Below are 26,651 nucleotides of genomic sequence, written 5' to 3'. Positions count from 1 at the left end.
TATATCCTACTTGGATTTTAATCTACATTCTGGCAATTCCCCATATGTTAAAATAATGTTTTCCCTCAATTCTAAATTCCCAATTCTTTAATATTTCTAATGCCCTTTTATGTGCCAACTTTCACCATTCTGGTTTCTGCTTTCTTGGTTTATAAAACCTTCAGACACGCTAGGCAATTCTGCTTCTTTTCCAGTGAAGAGTAAAAATATTTTCTTAGTTTGCACTGCATCTACGGTGGCTGGGAGGAGGTCAAACACAGAATTCCTAGTAGCCAGGGTGCCTATTTTAGATGCGAAATTGAAGGTCTCATCTTCTCCCAAAGGTTGATTTTGCTGAAGGAGTAGTCTGAAAATGAAGAGGCTGTGTTTTGATATCTTATATGTTGTTATTTATTTTGCAGAAGACATGGAAGGATTGATATTTGGCCGTGGGGCTAGCATGGAAATGTTAAACTTGTGAACTCCTGGTGCTGGCACAGAGGAACATGTTCTCTCCCACCTCCACCCACATCCTCAGCTTCTCTTTTTTCATAAATCCTGATGCAGTAGACGAGATGGGGCACACTTGAAATGATTTGGCTGTTATTGCATATGGAAATATATTCATGAGTGATTTAGGAAATGTGACAGTTGAGTAGTGTGTTTTTTGTTCCTAAACTCTGGGCTGTTTTCCCACGGAGCGTGTGTCACATCCTCCAATCCCCCTGGCAGCTGCAAAGGAACATAAGCCTTCAATGGGGTCTTGGATAGGGAAATGCAGCACTACAGAATCTTTCCCATAATTGACCAAAGCAAGCACTGAGTCAAGACGTTTCTACCTGTGTGTTTCCTATATATCTTCCTCTACTCGAAGTGAGAGCAGCCCTGCTGTCACAAGGCCATGTATCTTTTTCCATCCGAATAATATTATTTCTTCAGCAGTTTACGCCTCTTGGACATTTAATGTTGCTGACGTTTGCTTAGCAAGTCAAAATGGCAGACAGACTTGTTAGCATCATCAAATTGCACCCAGGCATCTGGATGCCCAAGATATGTTCAAGGTCAGAAAGAAAATGGATTAAGTAGATTTTTTAGCCTAAGAGTTTCTTATCTGAAACAGCTAACTCTTATGTGAGCCAAGTACAAAGGAAAATAGTGAAAACTTTCCTAGGAAGATGAAGCCAGAATGTGGATAAACCAACAGAAGAGTGGGCATGATGGCCATTTTAAGGATTTTTGCTAGTTGAGTGCTAGGATATTGGGGATGCAGCATCGGTTATGGTATTATCAAATAAATTTTACTTCATATAAGTTCAGGTGATGGCTTCTCAAATTGAGGTTTCTGGGTTCCAAATATGTGAAAGTAATTCAAGTTGGTTTAAGCTGAAGTGGAAAATTTATTCTAAGGGTATAGGGATGTTTCTGTCAATCCAAGTGAGGAGTTAAATCCAGGCCTGGAAAGTACTAAACTAAGGATTTGGAAGTTGCATAGACTCTCCATCTTACATCTCTGTACAGCTGCTTTCTTCTTCTTTCACTCTGCAGTCTAGCTTCTTCTGCAGCTGCTTATTTGTTTATGAGCAGGGATTTCTGACCTCACATTTTCCAAGCGTGTATGTTACAAATCCAACTCCTAGAAGATAGTCAATTTCAGTTAGTCTCTCTTCACCTCCAAATATTTCCATATTCCTGGAAGATATTCTGATTGGCCTGTCTCAGGTCATGTGGTCCCTCGTTCCAATCAAACTGCAGAGGTGGGGATTGGATACCTTTTCCACTATGGTCACTATGTGAACTTGCTCAGGGCACTTACATTGCAATGAACTTACATTAATTATCTGTGCTTGGATCTTGGCTTCTGAGAAGTAGGTGAGATCCTTGGAACAGAGTCTTACTTGTTTTTTATCCATCACAGTCAGCGTAGTTCCTACTTTGGAGGTGCACTGTAAGTGCGTGTTAAGTGAGAAAGCACAGGGACAGAATGAAGTCAAGTCCCAGTTATGGGATGTCTGACTCTTTTCCTACTTCAACCAGTTGAGTCTCTCCTTTCAGCATCTCCTTGTTAGAACGATCATTTCTCATGATTGTGTGATTGCAAATTGTCACTAATCATCTCAAGGAGAGGTGCAAAATTCCCCTGGAATGAATTTTAATTCAAATTTAATTTTTTATCAAATCACATAAAAGCACTTGGGTATAAGGGAAAGGGGGTTAACACAGAAAGAGAGGTCATGGAATTTAACCTTGTGTAAGAGTTGGAAAATCCTTTATTTATTTTTGAAGTGTCTTCTTACTGGAGATAAAATTTAATTTTCCAAAACTTAGATAATAATGACAGGTAGCAGTCCATAGCATACTTTATAAGTTCTTGAAATCTGAGGTCATTTTTTACATTGTAGAAATTTAATTTATTGTTGAAAAATAATAGAATACAGCGACAAGAAACAAAAGGAGATGGCATTTGTTGGTGAAATCTGGAATTAAAACAGATATCTGAATTCACATCCAGCCTCTACTGCTTTTATGTAATCTTAAGCCAAGTTTATTTGTTTTATTCCTCATCTGTAAAGTGGGGATGAGGTACCTAAACAAAATGGTGGTTGTGTTGTTTAAAGAAATAGCAAATCTGATGTCCCTGCATAGTGCAGCAACTGGGACATTTCCATTCATATAAATAGAAGATTTCAGATATCCAGGAATATAGATTCATGATAATTAGGGATAAAACTCATGCCAAATCATAAAATGTGAATGTCCTGTGATGCATGAATCGCCTTCTATAAGTAGGAACAGTCTCATCCCCTCTGCACTCTCTTCAATTGTGGTTTATAGGAAACGTGTTGTGCTACTTGGTTATCCCTCAATATATTTTGAGTTGTTGCCTCTACTCGGTGTCATCAACTAGTCCTGCTGGCCAAATCAAACTGTTACTTTTTTAAAATCCTGCTGTTTCCATAAAGTGTTATGAAGTTATATTTGAGGCCCCGGAGAAAATTGCACATTATCCTGCTGGTGGATCTGGGAAGGCGTTTGATAGAATCTGACTGACATTTGCCTCTGGTGTGTGCCTTTCTTTTGTCTGCACATGCATTTGTGCTTTGGGTCCTTAGTCCTTGTTCCCAACAATCCTGGCTACTTAGGGTTTCTAGCAACCTTTTTTGAGGGCCAGTATTAATTTACCAAGCTTGGGTTTCTTTTCCATTTCTGGGATTTAAAGAGTGTATGTCTTTTGAAAATAGGGTTGTGATGACTTCTTTGAGCCTTTTGTCTTCCCCCCACCAGAGTGACCCTCCATTTTTATAATCAAAGGCAAGGAAGGAGCCAGATTCACTTTGCAGGCAGTTGTACTAGAACACAAACATTTCATAACATGAGGGATGTTGGTAATTGCTTTGGGAGGGAACATTCCCCTCCCAAAAATCAGAAGCTACCTCTCTATTTCAGGCAGTTCATCACAGCTCTCTCCCGCAGAGGCTTTTATCTGCATGTGTGGAAGAGTTTACACTGTTGTAACATTTGATACTATATTAGACAACAGAGGGTAGTAGGCAAATGTGAGAGACTTTCATTTCCTTGAACCTCTGAGTGATTACAGCATTATGTTTCTGGTGAATGGCAGTGCTAATGGCTGTAAAAATATAATGGTATACCTTGAGGGATCACCAGGAAATGCAGGAATGCAAGCACGTAATTTTGAGATTGATGTTATTGAGTTATTTTTAAATTTGCACAAAATTTTGTGCTGGGCTCTGTATTTTCTAATCTTCTCTTTCATATCGCCTATTGATTTACAACCAAACTACAATAGTAAGCCCAGGCTACAGAGTCCTTTTAATAAAGATTTGTATAAATGACTTGTAAGCTATTACACAAATTCTTACTCCTTACTCCTTGAAAAATACCTTTTTCAGCCAGAATGGATATGAGCTTTTTTTTCTGGGGATTTGTGTTCTTCTGGATCTTGAAACTTGAGCTATCAACATTTTTGGTTGTTTGGTAAATGAATTACCGTCTTCTATCTCATACATGCAAAATAAGATGTAGAGACATAAAAACAGGAGAAAGAACGATGTAAGAAAACAAATAATTTGATATCATCATTGGTGCTAATATTCACTGTCAAACCTCAACACCAGAAAATAATTGGCAAATAATAATTAGTGAGAGCAGTCAGGCAAGAACTAAACACATATTATGCAGAAAGGTCAAATTTCAAACTACTGTCACAAGAGCAGTTAACTACAAGTCTATCTTCTCAACAGATGCACCGCTTTGGCTTATAGCCTAAGAAAATGTATCCGTTTCAAATCAGCAACCTCCTAAATACAAGCGTTTCCTCTACTTATATTGTGCTAGTTATTGCCCCCGCACCTCTTCACCAGGTGCGACTTGTTTATGTTAATTCAGCATTGTCACTAAGTTTCCAGTAAGGAAGTCCTCTTTTCCTGGGTGATCCTTGTTAGCTTGAAGCTGAGAAGTAGCCCGAATTTCAAGCTTTTTGCTTTCAGTGGTTCTCTATTTAATCCATAGAAAGGATTGGCATACTGTGGCCTAAGGGTCAAATCTGGCTCTCTGGCCATTTTTGTAAATTAAGTTTTATTGGTCATCCCCATTCATTTAAGTATTTTCTCTGGCTGCTTTTGTGTTACAGTGGCAGGGTTGAGTAGTTGCAACAGACCCTACGATGTGGAAAAAAATTTTACTTCCTGTATCTTTATAGACATGTTTGTTGACTCTTGATATATGGCTATGCTGGGCCTCAGCACATACTTCCAAAACAGAAAGATGTTTTAAAGGTAGGCCACTGATTCTGACTCCACATCGTGTCAGGGACCAGCTCCTATTCTTTGAGTACTATTTTAAAAATTACCAAGCAGTTAGCAATATTTATGTTTTGTTTCCTAGTTAAGGAAGTAGAGGCTATCTTGAAAGAGAATACTTACATTATATTTGTTTGACAAAGCAGGAGGAAATATGTCACAAAGTTGTATGAAAATGATTATGTAAATCTGCAAATTAACAATAGACTTGAAAAATATGTTCAGAACAGTTAAACACTAAGAAAGACAAAAATGACCTAAGCCTTTTAAATGTTTTTCCCATTTTTTTTCTTTAGATGCCTCGATAGAAATGCATAGCTATTTTTAACAAAGCTTCATTGGGTGCTGTTTAATGACAGGTTCTCTGCCAGCTCCTGGAGCTGGATTACTGACAGGGACAAGGTCCCTGCCCTCAAGAAGCATCTCAGATACAGAGCAAAATGCTCTCCTTGTTATCCATCCCTTTCTGGATCTTGCGCCTCATTTCTTGCACCGTGTGGTCATTGAAGTAAGTCTTCAATGAGTATTATCTGTTTTCTCATAATAGTAAAATAGTAGAAAACATTGGCTCCATCTTCACATGCACGTGCAATAAAATTCATAACAAAATGCTGACTGTAGATTGTGCTGTGAATGCCTCCCCTCAATGCTATTTTAGGTGAAGGCTTGGAGCGCAAAGAGTTGAAATCACCTAGTTAGCATTCTATTCTGAAAGTCCCCAGTGGGTATTTCCATTCTCCACCCATTCTCTTTCTCCCTTTCTGAATATGCCTCTTTTATATCCTTCTCCGCATGACGTCTAAATTTCTCTGGTTCCAGTTCCTGCACTGACCTGCTCTCTTAAGACTTTTCTAAGTCTCTCTTTACTTTGCAGAGTAATTTAGACCCATCCCAACTTGTCAAATCCTACATCTCCACATCCAACATTTAGTTCTGGCAAACAGCAAAATTTCCAGTTACCAACATCTACCTTTCTGAACAGACAGTGAGTTAATTATAAACAACTAATCCTTTTCATGTCATTTTCTCCTTACATGTGTTATCGTTTCTGTGATGAACTTCATATATTCTATTTAAAATACAGGGCAAAGTGCATCTGATTTGCTAAAGAATGGAAGATGTTGTTAAAACATCTCAGTTTCAGCTTTTCAGTGTTAGTGAAACTGTCACACACAGCAAAGGTCGAATACCAAATAAGGATACTTGTATCTGTGTGTCCATCCTAGGAAAGCGCTACAACCTTAACCCTTTAGAGCTCAGAAATGCAGTACCCTAACAGATGTTATTTGGAATTGTGGTACTTAACTTGTACTTTGGGGATGACTAAGTAATAGCTATTGCAATTTTTCATGGCTAGATATTGATGATCTTGATGGTAGTGATGAGGATGGTGGTGGTGGTGAAGCCTGTCGCAATTTGAGCATCTATTATTAGAAGATTCGCATGTGCCACTTTGACAGTCTCACATTAATGCTTCAAAGTAGGCATCTTATTCTCATTTTCCAGATGTGGAAAATGGAACCTATCCTTCCCAACTCTTCATGAGATTGCCCACGGTGTCTCCCTCCTTTGTTTCCATTGTTCATGTGATATCATAAGAGACGCTTGCATGTACAGGTCAACTGATCAGATGTTTTTGATTGAGTCCGTCAGGATTGTGATGTGGTTAGTGACTTTTCTGAGGCAACTGCACTGGATTAGGGGACCGGGTTCTCAGACAATTAGAAATCCAGTGACCAAAGAGGACATGACAGAATGTTCTAAGACTGCCCGTTTCTCTGAGTTACTATTTTTATAATGAAGGCCTCGCAGTCAGCTCTCAGTCCTCATCTCAGCACGAACACTTATTAGGTGTGTGGACTTAGCAAGTCCCTTAACCTCCCTGGGTCTCCATTTCTCCATCTCTGAAGCAAACATAAGGATACCTATGTTGCAGGATTGTGCAACTAGCGATAACTTACATAAAAATCCTAACTCAAGTCCTGGCACTTTGTAGGCATTCATTAAGTGGGAGCTTAACTTGACAATGATTTTGACTTCAATGTTTTGCTTAGAAACCTGTGGTCCAACACCCTCCACTCCCTCTGATTATCTGGTGCTGCTTTCAGTCTCATGTACGAGAAGAGCACAGTCAATGGGCTGAGAAGACGGGGTTCAGCTCTTTCCTTCATCAGGTTTTGAGGCTGCAGGCTCCTACGCCTGCTCTGCTGGAGGAGGAGTGGGGAGGGACCGTCTTTCCGGTTACGGTAACTTAGCCAGTGCCTAAGGTACAGCCATCTGTTCGGCTCCTGATCTCAGGAGGCACATAGGAAAATGGGAGGAGAGCAGAGAGGCCTGCGTGTGGGGGAGGTGGAGCTGAGGAGGAAGGCTTCAGTAAACTTCCACATTTCATATTGAAATTCTAGCAGGAGGTGTAACCATGCTGACTTTCTCGAATGTTAAACAGTTTGGACCAGAAAGGGGGAAAAAAAGGCATGGAATCAGACTAAATGCCAATCTAACGTGGACTTGACTTTTCATTGCTATTCAGATAAGAATATACACAAACACAGTAGCTTGCGCTATGATGGCAGATATCTAGATTCATAGTGTACGTGTCGTCCCTTTGTGGCTTTTGATCATTGGAACTTCTAGCACATAGAAATCTCTTTGCATTTCACAATTCATGCAATCCATAGACCACAGATCCTGGTTCTGCTCTCACTATTTCCTGTGCAATTCACTCCAGGGACCCTAACAGATTCTAAAAGGCAGCAACACGTAGTCTGAAGCTAGAGAGCAAAATACAATTGTGAATTTGCTTATCCTCTCTTGCTCTGGACATTAACCAGAGTTGGCTTTTTATCCCCAGACATATCAATATAACAGCACAGGGGAACAGAAAGCAAATTGCCTTTGACCTCTTATTTACTAGTGCATTAAATTACCAGGGCACTATCTTCCACTTTTGTAGATTTGAAACCAGATTTTCTTGGTCCACCCAGAGGTCACAGGGATTTTCTGTCTCTAGATATTTTGGAGTATATCTATGTTCAGACTTGTTCTTAAATGTTTCTAAGAAGAGAGACTGGAAATCTTCGAATACACACTGATTTTCACACTGTGTCCATCAGAGCCCTACTTGGGGGCAGGGGGATGCCGAGTAGGTGAGACTCCGTCTCCTTCCCCTGTCTCAGCTTCTCTCTCGCTCATGTGTAGGGTTCTCTATCACATTTCATTTGGTGCTTTCAAGGATGTAAAATAAACGACTGTCATGGAAGAGTTCTAATACACAGGAAAGGAATCTGTGAATGCACTGGTTTTTAGGTCAACTTAGAATTTCTGCTTTTGGTAATAGGCAAAGCTTGCAGAGGAGTTAAGGATAAACGGACCATGTATTACCCATTACATCTTTTTAAACATAGAAACGTGGCACTTGCAATATTTAAGAAACAAGTAGGCAATCCAATTAACATGTTATCAGAAGGAGGAAAGATATTCTACAGGAGCTTTCTGATTGAGCTTTTAAAAAAATGTGTTATTGAAGCTGGCCCAGGGACATTCCACTTCAGAGACCCGGGGTTCACTGGTTTGAATATTGGACATGGATCTACACACTGCTCATCAAGCCATGCTATGGCGGTGTCCCACATATGGAGTGGAGAAAGATTGGCACAGATGTTAGCTCAGGGCCAATCTTCCTTACCAAAAAAATTAAAAAGAATATTTTTTTAAACGATGGACATGCTCATAGAATGAAACTTGGTATTGGCTTTATAAACTATCTGTGACATCAGCTCAGATTAGGAAACAAGAGCCATGTTTTGTCACAATTTGAAATGGGGAAGAAAGGTGGTCACATTGATCTATATTCAGAACTGACAGAGTTCCAATCCATGTGGGCATCTGGGTTTCCTAGTACCATACCTCCCAAAGGTCTGCAGTCAGTATAAGACACAGATGTTCAAGCACAATGAAACAACGCCCGGGCTGTGATCAAACACCAATGCTGAGGGTGAGGCAAGCTTAAACAACTGCCTGCAGTGTTAGTTGTAACAGGAAAACAGTAGCTCTCCGTTGGATGTACCTATTCACCTGTGCATCATTCATGCACATATTTACATACACACAGGTACACTTACGTATACAATAACACACATACACACACACACATACACACATCTCAAATGGGCTGTCAGTGATTAACAAGTCAACTCCCTTAAGTAGTAGGATAATCTGAAAAGTTAATAGTGAACAGTGTTACAGCTCATAGGATTAGTTAATTAGACAAAGGCTTGCAGGCAAGATCTCTCTAGTCTGTTCTGCTAAAGCGATGGAACCCACTTAGGCAACTGATGAAAAAAGCAGTGTGAACACTTCAAGGGAGGAAATGTGGAATGTAACAGAATAAAGCCTCAGCATAGCAGTAACGAGCTGGCAGAGGCATTGCCATCCAGTGATTGCCATTTGTCAGTGCCGGAAAAGGCAGAGGCTTGGGGAAAAGATTTATAATTTTGGTTACCATCTTTCCTACTGCTTCAAGGCAATTTTAATTACTTTTTAAAATCAGTCTCTAAACTTGCATTTCCCCTCATGAATTGTTGACCTTCACTTTCAAGGACGACTATGCAAAAAGCGCTTCTCCATAATAGATAATAAATACATTTTATTAGATAAAGGATGGATATTTAGCCAAATTCAGATTAAGACCAATATCCTATTATTTTAGAATTGTCTTAAGAAGAAAAATACGTTGACAAATCCTGCTTCTTTCATTGTAACTGGCGCTTTGTGATCCTTTCCAGGGGCCACAACAGTGTTTCTATTTCCTTTACACCAAAGTCATAAATATAATGGGCCTATACAGGCCAAGCAGGGGGTTCAAATAAGTGAAGCTGACTAGCTATAAAATCAAAAGGAGTGGTAAGATGTTGATGATGGTATTGGCCATAATAAGGAGCACATGTACACAGTTTAAAATTGTAAGTAAGCTTCTAGATTAGGTATTTGTATTCATGATGAACTTTGAGCCCAGGTTTGCTGGATTGCCTAATTAAAATTTAAAAAATTAAACTTTTTACTTTGATATAACTGCAGAATCACATGCAAATTCAAGAGATAATACAGAGACATCCCATAAACCCTTTAGGCAATTTCCACCACTGGCAATATCTTGCAAAAGTGTAGTATAATATCACAACTAGGATATTGACATTGATGCAGCCAAAATATAGAAAATTTGCATCACCACAGGATACCTCATGTTGTCCATTTATAGCCGTACTCACTTCCCTCACACCCTCATATCCTCCTTAACCCTGGCAACTGTTAATCTGTTCTCATTTTTGTAACGTTTTCATTTCAAGAATGTTATATAAATGGAGCATACAGCATGTAACCTTTGGGATTGGCTTTTTTCACTCCGCATTATTCTCTGGAGATTCACCCTGGTTTTTGTGTATATCAATAGTTCCTTCCTTTTTATTGCAGAGCAGTATTTCATGTCATGGGTGTATCAGAGTTTGTTTAACCAGTCACTCATTGAAGAACATCTGAGTTGCATCCAGTTTGGGGCTATGATGAATAAACATTCTGCCATAAACATTCACGTACAGGTTTTTCTGTGAACACAAGTTTTTACTTCTTTAGGATAAAGGTCCTGCAGGGCAACTGCTGGGTTGTATGGCAGTTGCACATTTAGTGTTTTTAAAAACTGCTACTATTTTCCAAACTGCTACTATTTGCCATATTACATTTGGACCAGCAAGCAATCTGTGAGCGATTTAGTTTTTCCACATCCTGACCAGTGCTTAGTGTTGTCACTATTTTTTTTTTTTCCAGTTTTAGCCATTCTGACAAGTCTGTAGTAATATCTCATTTTGGTTTTAGTTTGCATTTCTTTAATGACTAATGACGGTGAACATCTTCTTGTGTGTTTATTTGCCATCTGTATGTCCTATTTAGTGAAATGTTTCTTCATGTCTTTGCCTATTTTCTAATTGGATTGTTTGGGATTTTTACAGTTGAGTTTGAGAAATAATTATATATTCTCCACATTTCATCCTTTATCAGATAGATGTTTTGCAAGTAGGTTCTCTCAGTCTGTAGATTGTCTTTTTACCCTTTTACCCAGAGTAAATGTTACATTTTAATGAAGTTCAATTTTTTATTAATTTTTCATTTTATGAATTATGCTTTTGGTGTCAAGTCTATCTCCTTTTTATTCTAAAAGTTTTAGCATTTTTTCTAAACCTTTTCTAAAAGTTTTATATCTAAGTCAGTGGATCCATTTTGAGTTAATCTTTTTTTTCAAGTGTAAAACTAAGCCAAGGGTCTTTTTCTTTCTTTTCCTTTGCTTTTTTTTTTTTTTTTTTTTTTTTGGCCAATGGATATCCAATTATTCCAGCACCATTTGTTGAAAATGCTATTGTACCTCCGTTGAATTGCTTTTGCATCCTCTTAAAAAGGCAGTGGGGCATAGTTTATATAGGTCTGTATCTGGGTTCTCTATTCTGTTCCCTTAATTTATGTGTCTGCCTCTCTGCCAATGCTACACAGTATTGATTACTGTAGCTAAATAATAAGCCTTATAATTGGGTAAGCAGATTCCTCCTACTTTCTTCTTATTTTTGAAAAATTGTTTTAGCTATTCCAGTTTCTCTTCTTTTCTATGTAACTTTAGAACCATCTTGTCTATATTTACAAAAATTTGTGCTGGGATTTGATAAAAATTTCATTCAATCTATATATCAATTTGGGGAGAATTGATGTTTTTGCTATGTTGATTCTTCCAATCCATAAACCCAATATGTCTCTCCGTTTATTTAGATCTTTAATTTCTTTCATCAGTGTTGTATAGTTTTCACCGTATAATTTCTGTGCATGTTTTGTTAGACATATCTAAGCGGTTCTCTTTTTTTTAAAGATTGTAAATAATACTGTATTTTGCATTCTGGCATCCATGTATTCATTGCAAGTATATTGAAATGCAATTGATTTTTGTATGTTTTTCTCATATCCTATGGCCTCACTGAACTCACTTATATCAGTTCTAAGAGATTTCTTGGGATTTTCTGCATAGACAGCCATGTCATCTATAAATAGTGAGGTTTTATGTTTTCTTTCTGCTCTGTATGCCTTTTATTTCCCTTTCCTGTGTTATTGCACTGACTAGAAGTTCCAGCACTATGTTGAATAAGAGTGATGAGAGCAGACATATGTTCCCGCTCTTGGGGAAGAGCATTTAGTGTTTCACCATAAAGTACAGTGTAAGCTGTAGGTTTTTGTTGATGCGCTTTATCAAGTTGAGGAAGTGCCCCCTATTCCGTTTTTTCCAAGACTTTTTATCACGAGTGGAGGTGGAGTTTTGCCAAATGCTTTCTCTGTGTTGATTGTTATTGTGTGATTTTTTTCTTTAGCTTGTTAATATGGTGGATTACATTGATTGATTTTTAAATATTGAACCATCCTTGCACCCGCAGAATAAGCTCCATTTGGTTATGGTGTATAATTCTTGTTATATATTTCTGAATTATATTTGCTAATCTAAGCATTTTTGCATCTCTATTCATGGGGAATATTCGTCTTTAACATTTTTTTTACCACCTTTGTCTGGTTTTGGTATCAGAGTAATAGTAGCTTCATAAAATGAATTGTAAAGTGTTCTCTCCTATTTTCTGAGAGAGATTTTGTAGAATTAGCATTAATTATTTTTTAAACATTTGATAGAATTCTCCAGTGAAATCATCTGGGCCTGGAGATTTTTGTGTGTTCGAGTTTTACAACTACAAATTAAATGTCTTTAATAGTTACAAGGTTATTCAAATGATGTATTTCATATTGGGTGAGTTGTGATATTCTGAGTTTTTTGAGGAGTTGGTCCATTTCATCTTAGTTAAGTTTATTTTTTTAGATTTCTTTGCAATATTCTCTAAGAATCTTGTTCATGCTATCAGGGCCTCTGGTGATATCCCCTGTTTCATTCCTGATATGTGTAATTTGTGTCTTTTTTTCTTTGTCAGTCTTACCAGAAGTTTGCCAATTTTATTGATCTCTTTGAAGAAACAATCTATTTCATTGCTTTTTTGTATTGTTGTTCTGTTTTGAATTTCATTGAATTTGGCTCTTCATTATTTCCTTCCTTCCTCTTGCTTTTGGGTTTTTTTCTTTTCCTGGATTCTTGAAAACAAAGCTTAGATTATTGATTTGAGACTTTTTCTGTTTTCCAATGGACACATTTAGTTCTGTAAACTTCCCTCTCAGCACTGCTTTAGCAGTTTTTCACAAATTTTGATATATTTTCATTTTTCTTCACTTTAATGTGTATTTTGATATTGCTTGAGACTACTTCTTTTACCCATGAATTATTTAGGAAAGTGTGGTTTAGTTTGCAAGTGTTTGGAGATTTTCTTCTTATCTTTTTGTTATTGATTCAGGTTTGATTCTGCTATGGTAAGAGAACATACTCTGTATGATTTCAATTCTTTTAAAATTTTTGAGGTTTTTTTTTTTATGGTCCAGGCTATGTTCTGTCTTGATATATGTTCCATGGGCACTTAAGAAGGATTTATAATGTGCCGTTGTTGGGAGGAATATTCCATGAATGTTGAGTAGACCCTGTTGGTTGATGGTGTTTTGGGGCTCTTCTATATCCTTCTTGATTTTCTGTATAGTTGTTTTATCATTTCTTGAGACTCTGGTGTTGGAACTCCCAACTATAATTGTGACTTTATTTTTTCTTTCAATTCTATCATTTTTTCCTCACATATTTTGCAGCTCTATCTTTTGGTACATACATATTTAGAGTTGCTATTTCTTCTTGGAGGATTGATCTTTTCATCATTATATAGTACCCCTCTCTGTCTCTGGTAATTTTCTTTGCCTAAGAAGTCCACTGTATCTGACATTAATACAATCACTTCTGCTTTCTTTTGACTAATGTTTGTACAGTCATGCATCACTAAATGATGGAGATACATTCTAAGAAATGCGTGATTAGGCAATTTTATCATTGCGTGAACATCACAGAGCATACTTACACAAACCTGGATGGTATAGCCTACTACCCACCTAGACTATATGGTACTAATCTTACGGGACCACTGTCATATTTTCAGTCCATCACTGACCAAAACAGTATCATACAGCACATGGCTGTATTAATTATCTTTTTCCTTATTTCTACTCTCAACATGTCTCCATTGTTATATTTAAAGTGACTTTCTTATTGATAGCATAGAGTTGGGTCATATTTTCTGATTGACTCTGTGGATCTCTATTTTTCAATTTCTGTACTTAGACCACTTGCATTTTGTGTAATTATTGCTATTTCAGGGAGTATGTGTGTCATTTTACTTTTCTTTCATTTCTCTTGTTCTCTCTATTTGTCATTTTTCTATTTTATTATTCCTCCTTTACTGTGGGCTAATGAACATTTTTTGAACTCCATTTTGATTTCTCTATAGCGTTTTTGAGTACATCTCTTTGTACAGCCTTTTTAGTTATTACATTATACCTACATATCTTATCACAGTTTACTGCTTCATTATTTTACCAGTTTGAGTGAATTGTGGAAACCCTACCTCCTTTTATGTCCTTTTATCCTTCCTCATTTATAACATAATTTCTTAAATGTGTCCTCTACATACTTTTGGAGCCTCATCAGACAATGTTGTAATTTTTTCTTCAACCATCAAAAATAATTTGGAAAACTCAAAAGGAGAAAGTCTATTGCATTTTCTGATATTTTTGCTTACCATGTTTTTCTTCCTTCCTGATGTTCCAAGATTTCTCCTTTTGTTGCTTCTTTTCTATTTTAGCGAATTAATTTTTGAACCATTCTTTTAGAACAAGTCTGCTGGTTACCAATTCTCTTAGTTTTCCTTCATCTGAGAGTGTCTTGTTTCTTCCTTCATTCTAGAAGGATATTTTCACTGGATATAGGATTCCGAGTTGAAAGTTCTTTTCTTTCAGCACTTGAAAAACATTGTGCCATTTTCTTCTGGCCTCCACAGTTTCTGATGAGAAATTCACTTTCATTCAAATTGCTTTCCCCTACAGGTAAGGTGTCATTTTTCTCTCGCTGCTTTCAAGATTTTCTTTGTCTTAAGATTTAGAAGTGTGACTATCATATGTCTTGATATGGATGCATTTAGAATTACCCTGTTTGAGGCTTGCTCAGCTTCTTAAATGCGTAGCTTTATGTCTTTTGCATTTTGAATGTATTCAGCTGCTATTTTAGCACTTTCTCAGCCTCTCTTTTTCTCCTTTCCTTCTGGGACTCTGATGACATAAAAAATAGGTCTTTGTTATTATTCTACAGGTCCCTAAGGCTCTGTTCATTTTTTTTTCTTAAGTCTATTTTTTAATCTGTTGCATAGATTGGGTAATTTCCATTGTTCAACTTTCCTCATTCTTTCTTGAATCCCTCCATTCCACTCTTGAATTCATCTATTGAGTTTTTTGAATATTTTGTTTACAATTCTAAAATTTTCAATTCTAAAATTTTCATTGCAGTCTTTTTACATCTTCTGTTTGTTTGCTGAGATTTTCTGTTTTTATGATGAGACTTTCTATTTTTTCATTGGTTTCAAGTGTGCCCATAATTTCACTGAAACTTTTTATGATGGTTGTTTTACAATCTATGTCAAATAATTCTAACATCTTTGTCGTCTCAGTGTTAGCATCTATTTAGCGCCTTTTAAAATTCAATTTGAGATCTTCCTAGTCCTTGGTATGACAGGCTGGGTTTTTTGTTTTTTTTTTTTATTGAAACCTGGACATTTTGGGCATTATGTTATGAGATTCTATATTTTACTTAAACCTTCTGTTTTAGCTGGTTTCCTCTAACACTGGTCTGTCAGAAGAAGGATCTCACCTCATTATTGCTAGGTTAATATAGAAGTTCAGCTTTCCCTGTCAGTCTTTGCCAGCACCCAAGGCCAGGGAGCTCCTTGTTAGGAGCAGGGAGGGCCTAGGAGGTGTGGGTTCTAGTTCCACTGATAGGGACAGGAGTGCCTCATTACTCCTTCCCACGTGGTATCTACTGACACTAACAACCACCAACAAGGGGACAGAAGGACTCATTACCACTGGGAGGTAGTGAACGTGCTAGCTCTCACTAGGCCTCCTCCTACACCACCCCAACAGAGAAGGAGGGGGCATCTTGTTACCCACTAGTAGAGGTGGAAGACCAGGCTCCCTGTGAGGATGACAAGGCTTCATTACCTCCCAGAAAAGATGAAAGTCCTGACCACCTTCTTAGCCTTCTCCGAAACCACTCTTTGGGGTTAGGGTGCCTTGTTTCTTCTTCATAGTGTGGAAATTTAGGCTCCCTTCTTGGTTTTTGCTGGTGAAGGTGGAGGTGAGGCTACAGTTTTTTCCATGTTGTTTGGCTGGAGTGAGGTGGTTGCTATCTAAATGTCTTCTCTCTTATTAAGCTGTGTTTTTCATAGTCTTTTGGCTAGAGGAAGCCAGCTTTTGTTGGAGCTTTTATCGTGTGCCCATTGATGTTTCTGGGTTGCTGGTGTCTTTAGGTCCAAGTCTAGGACATATAGGCCAAAAGAAATCCCAGGAACACACCACAGTATTGTCCCTTGGGTCCTGAGAGCCCTAGTTGGTTTGGCTCTGCTTTCCACCTTTCACACTGTTCTTATGTTTGCTTTATATACAGTGTCCAAGGGTTTAGCACTATTTATTGAGAGGAATAGGTAAAAGTGCATTTATTCCATCTTTTTGGATGCAGAAATTTTTAAACTGCCCAATTTTTCATGACAAGCTTCAGGTCTAGATTTCAATATGAATTCTCCTGTTTCATCTTTTAATATTGAAAATTAATTTTTAAATAACAGGCAGGCTACATGCAAAAATGTCTGTAGGCCAGTAGTATGTGTGTGCTTTGCTCAGATCCCTAAGAAATTAGCTTTTCCTGACTAAGATTTGTCATTTCTTACCTCATTATATATAAATTTCTATCATTTACTCAGAGGTGACATTGCTGACATACTTAACTATCAAGGGCATAGCCAAGAAAGAGGAATTTAGCAGGAAAAGATCACTGGGCAACCAAATTAGGCATCAGAATGTCAAAACACGAAAGTTCTTGTACTTTATAAATAGGTAATAAGCCTTTAGGCTTCCATTCAGAGCGTGATTTTTAGAAAATAAAATAAAATCACATACACACACATAGACAATCAGCCCACTTTCCAAAGCATGATGCGAATTGAAGGAGATAGGATTTCGTGTGTCAGAAACACTGAAAACATTAAACAGTAAAAACTTACAGTGAAGCAGGAGAGAGAAAAATTATAAAATCCACTCAAAAGATCCAGTCTCCCTAAAAAGCACTTTTGGCTCTTCAGTGTTGGTACACACAGCCTCGCAGACCCTCAGTAGGCGCTGGAGGTCTTCCTTGGTTGGTATGTGTTTAAGTATTGAGATTTATACTTGGAACTTTGCGTTTCATGGATTTATATTCGTATCTCTACCCTTTATCTTATGCAAGTCTGTAACTACTTAGCTAAGAAAAAAAAATTTTAATTATTCAGAAGAGAAAAAAACCCTACTTCTTCTTCTGTCCACGTGGTAGACAGTATATTGAGAACTTGACCACAGTATCTGTTTTGATTTTTACAAAAACTCTATGAAGTAGATACTGTTATTTTCCATTTTCACTGATTGAGAGACTGAGTTTGAAAGGCCAGGAGTAATTTTATGGAAGTTCTGGCTAGTCAGTGGCTGTGATAGGATTGGCCTCCAATCGAGACCTCAATGGCCATCCTCTTAACCAGCCTGTAATGTGGATTCCAAAATGTCGAGACCACAAGTTGGAAATCAAGAGAAGAGATATTTGGAATCTAGAAATTGCATCAATGTTAAGGTACTTGAACTCACTAAGCAGCAGCAAAATCTTCCATGCCGTCATTGACTATTTCTATCCTTGAAGCACGTCCCGTGGTCTTGACTGGTGTCTCTTAAAGGTGTTTCTCAACTTCCTGATTCAGGGACTGTAGGCTCCAGGAAACTATTTGCTTTTTTAGAAGTCACTGTGGCAGCTGTATGACTATGCTTGTTGTTTACAACTGGTGTGCCCTCTTTTTCATTGCCAGTTGTCAAACAAAATTGTCCACGGTTACAGGCAATATGTGATCAAGTATATCAATAGTATATTAGGAGAGTTCTTGAGATCCAAGAGGACTCCTTGGTGTGAAAATACAAGGGAGAGGTAACTAGGCTTCTGCCATCTTGAGACAGATGCTTTTCACATTACTGCGAGTTGGGCAAGCCCTTTGGTATACACAGGCATCTCATTACAGTGCGGTAAATAGCCAAAGAAGAGCAGAGAGGTTCAAAAGTACAGATCTGCTCCCCAAGTATTTTCTGACATATTGAGGAGGTAGTGAGCAACAGCAGTCTGGAAAAAAGTAATTACCCAGGCTCTGGATTGTATTTTCCAATTTAATTAAAATTCATATTTGTCCATTCTGTCCAGGCCCTGGCCCTGTGATTCATGCTATTTTACATGGCCAATGAAATCAATAAGAGCCTATTATCTGGCACTTGGAGGCGTCTAAGTGTTTTGTCGTATTTGCTGGGCAGAAGGCTAATGTTTTCTGAGGGAGGTTTGGCACGCGCTTCTAGGCCCAGGGTGTCAGGCGACAGTCTGTGGGGCTCCCTGGTTGCCAGTTCATGTGTTAGAGAGGTTCCTTTCCATCAGCTTACCTGTTGTACTCAGTGCTCTTTCCTATTTTTCCTTTCCACAGTGGATATCCTAGCAATGGAGGGGACAGTGTGGTTGGGCTTAGGTTGATGATCAGGTGCTTCTGCCAGTTAGACCTCTTGTCAGCAAGATCTCCTGTTGGTAGGTGACTAGGGAAAAGAAGTGACCAGGTGTGTCTTAGACATAGGTTTGCAAAGAGAGAAAACTAAGTAGGAGTTTCCTGAAGGCTCATTAAAGAAACTGGAGGCAGACTGTTCGCATGTCAAGAACGACTTATATTATCATTCTCCAGAACCAGCTAGGTGATTTTGTGTGGGTTGAATTGACCTGGTATCATTACAAAGTATCAGCAGCATATATTTATGCCTCAACACCTTTCTTTTATTTTTATTTATTTGTTTTTGATATTTGTTTTTCCCTAACCCTTCTATAGCAAAAAGAGAATGTAATTTAAAAAGAATAAAATCAGTTTTGCTTTGAACCACTTCATAGTAAGATCTTCCGTTAAGTAATAGACTTATCAAGTCTTCTGTGCACATACAGAAAATCAAAAAAATGTTATTTTGCTATTACTTTTTTCCCAAATCTATTAAATTAAACAGCAAGAAAATTAATTTACTGTATCGAGTTTTTCTATTTGGGTTGATTGTTTAAGTATACATTAAGCATTTGCAAAAGAGATTACGCAGCCCAACCAAATTTGTCTTTTTATGTTTTTATCTGAGACAGAACATGAGTGAGAATTGAAGGCAACATTTCTTATACTCACGGTCATGGGTTTCTCCTTTGATATTTTTAGGTGGCAAAGTGACAAGTGCCAAAACTCAGGCCTGACTTTTCTGAGAGCATCGGTGTTCTGCCTGATCTAGAATAATGGATGTAAAGGACCGGCGACACCGCTCTCTGACTCGGGGGCGGTGTGGCAAAGAGTGCCGCTACACGAGTTCTTCCCTGGACAGTGAAGACTGCCGCGTGCCCACGCAGAAGTCCTACAGCTCCAGCGAGACTCTGAAGGCCTATGACCATGACAGCAGGATGCACTATGGAAACCGGGTCACAGATCTCGTTCACCGGGAGTCAGACGAGTTTCCAAGACAAGGTATGTAGAGCCGACCTCGCTGACTTACTCGGAGTTGTCTTACATTCTTGACTTGCACTGTGGTGCATTGATGACTGAGGTTGGTGAAAATTGGGAGCAAAGCATGCTGCATCAAGTGCCCCATTACAGTTTAGTTTAAGAGACGATCCCTTTTATCAACCCATATCAAACTCCTATGGGTATTACAGAAGTGCTTCTTTTTCCTGGACACTAAATTTTTTGAGAATTGGATGGTTGCTTTTGGAGACCCACCACGGTGGGTTTTGACAGATGCAACATACAGCAGAGCCTTGGCTCCATTAGGGATATTCCTCGTGAATCATGAATCCCTCTCCTGTGGAACATGCGCAATTATCTGTGGTTCTTAATCTATTCTCCTTGCATTCCACTTACGAGCCTCCAGGGGCTCAAATTTCTACTGCTTTACCCATTGCACTTCTCAGTTAGCTTCTCTTTGAACAAATGGTGTATTGATTAAAACATATTCCAAACCGACCCCCCCTTCCCATATAATAATGTGTAATTTCTACCTCTCAAAAATGTGGTCTTACTTCTGAGCTACACATTTTCCTTCCTGTGTTTCAGAGCACAGGTGAACACATGCATATTATTACCCAATTCCATTGATATAATTCTCTGTCTTCCTTCACCAAAACTTAATTTTCCCCTAGTATCTTGATTTATTTGGGGAGGAGAGTTTTTTTTCCCAAGCACTGACAGTTGGCTTTCTCTTCATGTCCAATAACCATGAGGAATGTGGTTCTCGCTTGTCCAGGGTTGCTGTCAACGTATGGACATGGGGACTAAAGCAAAACAGCACTGAGAAGCCGTCTGGCTGAGCTGATTCACTAGCTCCACGGCTCACGCTTTGTGTACCAGCCTCCCCGTGTGTGTGATTTACTTAACAGCTTAGCAAAATTACAAGTGACTGCACAAAAATACAGGGCGTCCGCTGGGAAGGGTCACTCTGCCAGGGCCGTGGGTCGAGGCCCTGCCTGCTAGGATGTTGTATCAGTGATTCTTTATTTCTTGTTCCATGTTCTTGGCAGTAAATGTTGCAACTTACTTAGTTCCTAATGAAATACCTTAGCTTGTGTCTTAGTCCTTTCCAGCTGCTATAACAGAACACCATGAACTGGTGGCTCATAAACGACAGACGTTTATTTCTCACACTTCTGGAGGCTAGTAGGGCCAAGATCAGGGCACGAGCAGATTTGGTGACTGGTGAGAGCTCTCTGCTTGGTTCATAGCAGTCTTTTCCTATGTCCTTATAGCTGAAGAGGGTGAGGGAGCTGCCTGGGGCCTCTTTTGTAAGGGCACTAAACCACCTCGTCATGGCTCCACCCCCATGATCTAATCACCTCTCAAAGGCCCCACCTCCGAATACCACTGAAGATTAGGTTTTAATATAAGAATTTTGGAAAGTCAGAAACATTCAGTCTATAGCAGCTTGGAATTTCATTCCTGGTTTCTTAGCTTCCTTTAGTTACTTTACTTGTCTTTTCCTTGTTTCTTAGAAACATATATGGTATGTTCTTAGAAACATATATATGTTTTATATATATATAGTGTTTATATATATATAAAAGCTACAATCCATTGGTTTTTCTAAAAAACGTGTCTCACATACTCCCGGTTTAGCCTAGCTCCAGCTTTTATATTTAACAGAATATTCTAAAACATCAGCGAGAAACAGTTAAAATTATGTTTCCATTGCAATTGTAGACACTTGCAGGATACAATTTTTATTTAATCTTCACTCTTATTTTCTGAGTTATCTCCATGTAAATGAAACACATTTCAAACAGGGGGAGGGTTGCTTGAAAATTGCTCTGTGTCAAATGCCTTTGATCTGAGAGTAACTTCAACAAGTGTTTTACTTCGTTAAGTTCTCACCCAACCCCAAAGTGCATGTAGTGGGAATTGGAAAAAAAATACGAGGAATTGCAGCTTAATTAATTATGGGAGTGCTTAAATTTCCAGTATGAAAAATTAGGATGCCTATTTGTTATTTCCAAGAGCACCGCTAACACAAGACTCAAATATTTTGAAAGGTGATCCACATTCAACATGGTTGAAAGCCTTTCATTTTCTGCTGTGTTTTTGGTTTCATTTACGGTGTTGCTGCATACATTTTTGTTTCTTGTGATTCTGTCCTGAAACGTAGACTCTCCTTCCTAAGTCTCATTAAAGGAGCATCCTGGCTTCTGGATCATTGTGCACTCAGCTGTAGATCCCAGATTATTGTTGAATTGTGGATTGGCCTGTCACCTTTTCCCTTATTAATATTTACATAGAACGAAACCAAGTGCTTGGGATTTTATTTTCAAATATGCCTTTATTCTTCCTGTTTAATCTTGTTCCTCTCCATTGATAATAATGGAAGTTGCTTGGCCATATCGAACTCATAGCTTTGCAATTAACAATTCACACATGCCGTGTGTTGTTATTGAGCCCATATTTGTTTGTGTAATGTGTTTGCATGAATTAAAAACTGTGCAGGCCAAAAGTAGAAATGAAAAGGCATTGGAAAGTATTTGCATATGCAAGTGCAATTCCTTCTGAAGACATCTATGAATTTATGCATGAAAATGTAGTCAGAGTCTGAGTGGATCTACTTTGATGGGTTCTAAAATTGAACTCTGCAGGAAGTAAATAAGCACATATTTAAAGAGAGGAGGAACAGGAGATACAATCTGGCAAGCAGCACATTCAACGTGAAACTTAGCCACTACGGAGAGGGTTAAAATAAATTTTACACTCGGTAATAACAATAATTTTTTTAAATGTCATGCGTTTCCCACTTTATTTTCTTATTCATGAAATCAAAGAGCAGGATCATCTCAGTACTTATTAGCCTAGAGGTACATTAGCAAGGATCATAGCGGGATCATCTCCTCTGGTATTCTTATTTAAAACCCAAGACACTGATCATAAAACAAATACGTTTCTCACGTACAAGCAAGTTTGGCAAACACAGTTGGATGACTCTCCAGATGCTCAGAGTGGAAAAGAATTGCCAGCCAGTAAAAGTGATGTGGGGCCCGGGTCAGACCTTGTCCGGTTCCCCCAGCTGGCCTGCTGCAAGTATCAAATGTGAGAACCTGCCAGATCTCAGCAGGAGAGATGGGCCAGGTGTTCCCCTGAGAAGCTTATGGAAGCCCTCATCAAATTATGCCTTCTTTGCTTGCTTTCAACACAGAATCCTCGTCTGCCGCCTTCTATTGTGAGCCTCTTCTCCTGAATAGAGACAATGCAAATTACCTGTCTGGCCTCTGTTATGCTGGATGCTCCTGGTGTGAAGGGAGAAAATTGCTGACCCTACATCTGTGGCCATTGGAGTAATTAGTAATTAGTAAATGACTAATTTTGCACTAAATAGCATCCTAGTGGTCGGAGAGTTAATGCACCTGACAAAAGTGACCACTGGTGTGACCACTGCTTTGACCCCTGGTCAGACCCAGCCCCACTCCACCCTGTGAAATAGATGCCACTTTGCATAACGAAGGTCGCCCAAGTTCCTAGGCAGGTTGTACAAGCTTGTTCTTTCGGACCCTGGAGTTAGAGTGGAGAGCAATGTGATACGCAAGACATTCTGCCATGATTTAGGAGCCTAAAGTTTGACTTGGGCTCTGCTTTTACATATTTATGTGCCTGTGACTCTGGTATGCTTTCTGTGCTTCGCCAGGATCAGTGCACTGTGTTCAGATGTATTAGACAACAACAACAACAATAACAAAAAAATAATGACTAACATTTATTGAATGCTTTCTACCCGTCAGCTGCCAGTCTAAGCATTTTGCTTAACAGTTAATGTTCACAACAATGTCGTGAGGTGGGTACGATTATTATTCCCTTTCTTATGGATTGGGAAAATGAGGCATAGAGAGATTAAATTGATCATCCAAGGTCACAAACATAGGAAGAGGTGGAGACTGGGTTTCAAATCCAGGAAGATGGATTCAAGAACTGTGTTTTAAACTACGGTGTTTGATGACCTCCACAATACACAAGCAAACAAAAAAAAACAAACAGGTCATTAAAGCCTCAGTCAAAGGCTAGGGAGGGCATATGAAGTTCAATTTATACACTCCTTAGGTATCAACAGGTTTTAACCTTTCTTAATAGTATAGGAACTACAGTCACTGATATTGATTGAACATATAATGAACACTACCCCCAGCCCCGCTGAGCCATTTTCCTGTTCTCATCCACTGCCATCCATTTCCACAACTATCCGAGACTCCCCAGAAGCATGCCTTCCTGCCGTACCTTTCCACCGTCCACCGCTCTACGGAACGTTCCTACTGTCGGAATACGTGCCGGGCTGTCAGCACCGATTCTATGACCTCCCCTGCAGTCATCACCTTTTTGCACAACCTCTCAACCTGGACCACTAACCAAGAAAGGTGTCACTATCTAAATGATATTGCTCAGGTAAGCAGAACTGACTGGCTTCTGTGCTAGCCAAGGCCCAGTGGGCCAGAGAGTTCAGCCAGGCTTCTCATTCCTCAAAAAGTCCTTCTTTCCAGTTAGTAACGTAAGTCTCTTGAAAGGGGGGCCAAGATTGAATTCTTTCTCTGCACCTCAGGCTGTCTATTTGGGTCAAGCTTGAAGAAAGAATTGGGGGAAGATTGGATTTTTGAAAGTATGCTTGCATCAGTTCTCTCAATCAGTTCGAGCACAGAAATAACTTTTACAACCCTTTGATGCACTTTAAAAAATACATAAACACACACACACACATTTTGGAGTAGGTTTGATTTTGGTATTTCAGAAACCAATTCTCACTCCTGTGATCTTTAAGACAATTTGGGCAATATTTTTTGCTCTGTGTAATTTAGCATAGCATAAACTTAACCCGTGCTAATGAGCTGAAAACTCATAAACCACTAGTAAGCTAAAGTGTTACCTGTATTGATTCAATTAATGTATATAATAATTGTTGAAGTCCTTTGAAAACCTGTGAGCATTTCTATCTATACTATTGTCTTAAAATAGTTATTTTTCCACTGTATGCAAAGCAACAGTTAGAAAGGCTCTACTTTGAAAATGCCAAGCCTACAAAGAACAACTTTTAGGTTTTAGTGAAGTTCAAGGTGGCTGGGTCGGTATTGGGAAGGCTGAAAAGTACCTTGAGAAGATTGTTTTCAATTTATTTTCCTACGTCTAAGCAGGACCTACATTTATAACTCAACTGAGAAGAGTGTGGTGCTTCTTAGTCTTTGGTTGTGTTGTTGCTTTACAAAAAATCTCAAATAAAAGAGAATCTACAGCCTTTCAATGTACTATAATCTGTTGTCTTCTTGCTTGCTAACTTGAATCCTTGTTGCTTTGTGTGAGAGGCATATAGTAGAGTAGTTAGGACTGCAAACCAAAGCTTAAACTGTCTGTATCCTAGTACCAATATGTTCTCTCCGTGTGACCTTGATCAAATTCTAGAACATACACTCTAAGTCTCATTTTCTTCATCTGACCCCAATATTATTGGGATCCTTTCTTAAAATTATGCATTTATCATATTGTAAACATTTTCTTTTAATAAGTGCTGAATAAAAGTGAGTGGTTATAATTATAATTATTGTCATTTTAATTCTATTGCCAGCAAAACTGGTGACTTTCTGGTCTCCAACCCTCAGAATATTGTGTGCAAGAGAAATTTTTTTCCCTTGGATTTGGTTCCTATGACTTGCAAAAATTCTGACATCTTCAAACCTAGAATTTCTCTTCCAGGTGTTGATAGAGTGTATTTGACTCCCTACACACCGTACCTTTTGCTCCCAAAGATGAACATAACTCACACATTATTTCCCTATTTTTAGAAGGGAATGAAAGATACCATCTAACAAATGTCAGCTCATGCCAACACACTGTAAGAAAGTTGCTACTCAGACAATTTTACAAGTGAAAAAAAAAAAAAGATTGGAAAAAATGCTCTAAGGTAGTGTCATTGGATACAAACTATTTTTGGGGGGGTGTGCATTTTATGGCATGTAAAAAATTAAAAACTTTAGGAATGAGTTTAATTAGGAGAAGACTTTATCCTTATAAACTCTGAGTGAAAATTAATCAATTTTCATCAATCTATATGTAATAATTTAGAGTCCATGTCTCTTAGTCAATCTCATGTGGATTTTCATTGTTGATATTCACTGCCCATCTAGGATTACGTCTATATTTATCAATAACTGTAGCCATTGCACAACAATCTTCATGTTTGCTCGATTGTTCTTTCTTAAGTAATTTTCTATTGTCAATTCTGTATTCAACTTTGGATCTAACGTTCTTTGAATTGTCTTCCTTTTCCTGCTCTTTTTCTGTGGTAATTCTGTAGTTTCACCCTTAGACCTCTACTCTTTCTTCTCCATGGCATTTTCTGTAGAACAATCTTGTTCATATAACTTCAATGTTCATTGTTTCTACTTCTCAAGACTTAGTTAGAAGTGAAAGTAAGATTTCATCCCTACTGAAATAGGCTTATGCAAAAATATAAAGCTTTGCCTTATATCCTTGGAGAATCTAGCAATACATCTGGCCTCACACTCATCATCTCTTATTTTTCATTCTCTTTATTTGGCTTTACTCTTCAGAGAGATTTGTCTAAAGATGTCTGTTCATAAGCCCTCTCATATTCTCTTCCATTGGTAACATCATTGGAGAGAGTCCTTTTTTTTCTTCTTTTTTTCAATCTTCTGCAGAACATTCTCAAAAAAGATTCAGATAGACCTGGCATGGGACACATGTTGATGCCTCTATCATTCTGAGTTCAGTTGGCCATGTCTCGGACTTAGGCCTACCGTGTGAGTGGAGATAGGTTATGGTGAGCATCTCCTAAACCTGATGAAATGGATTCCAGATAGGAGAGAAAGGGTCTGATATCAGAAATAGGTAAGGAATACTGACGAGCCTGACGACACATCTCCCAACACTGGTGATGCTCATGTCTAAGACAAGTACAGTCTTTCCAAGCTCCATTTCTACTTTCGTAACTGCCATTAGACTATTTATTCTTAGACAATCAAGTAGCAAATTTGTTTTTTCCTCAAAATCTATT

At 38.4% G+C, this 26,651-nt stretch overlaps 1 protein-coding gene across 10 annotated transcripts in view; it reads left to right on the top strand.

Moving 5' to 3' along the window:
- The window catches only part of TENM2 (teneurin transmembrane protein 2), a 1,160,613-nt gene that overhangs the window by 255,463 nt on the left and 878,499 nt on the right, over positions 1 to 26,651 (top strand). For 9 of the 10 annotated variants that reach the window (XM_070517111.1, XM_044777697.2, XM_070517110.1 and 6 more), the window contains one exon: positions 19,298 to 19,597. In XM_070517111.1, coding sequence (XP_070373212.1) covers positions 19,372 to 19,597 — 226 coding nt within the window. In that variant the 5' untranslated portion in view covers positions 19,298 to 19,371. Of the gene's footprint in view, positions 1 to 19,297; positions 19,598 to 23,903; positions 24,035 to 26,651 lie in introns of those variants that run through there. The other variant, XM_070517112.1, reaches the window with a different exon arrangement.

Source organism: Equus asinus, chromosome 9, assembly GCF_041296235.1.
Source record: "Equus asinus isolate D_3611 breed Donkey chromosome 9, EquAss-T2T_v2, whole genome shotgun sequence".
Lineage (NCBI taxonomy): Eukaryota > Metazoa > Chordata > Mammalia > Perissodactyla > Equidae > Equus > Equus asinus.
This window is presented reverse-complemented; position numbering and strand designations above follow the sequence as displayed.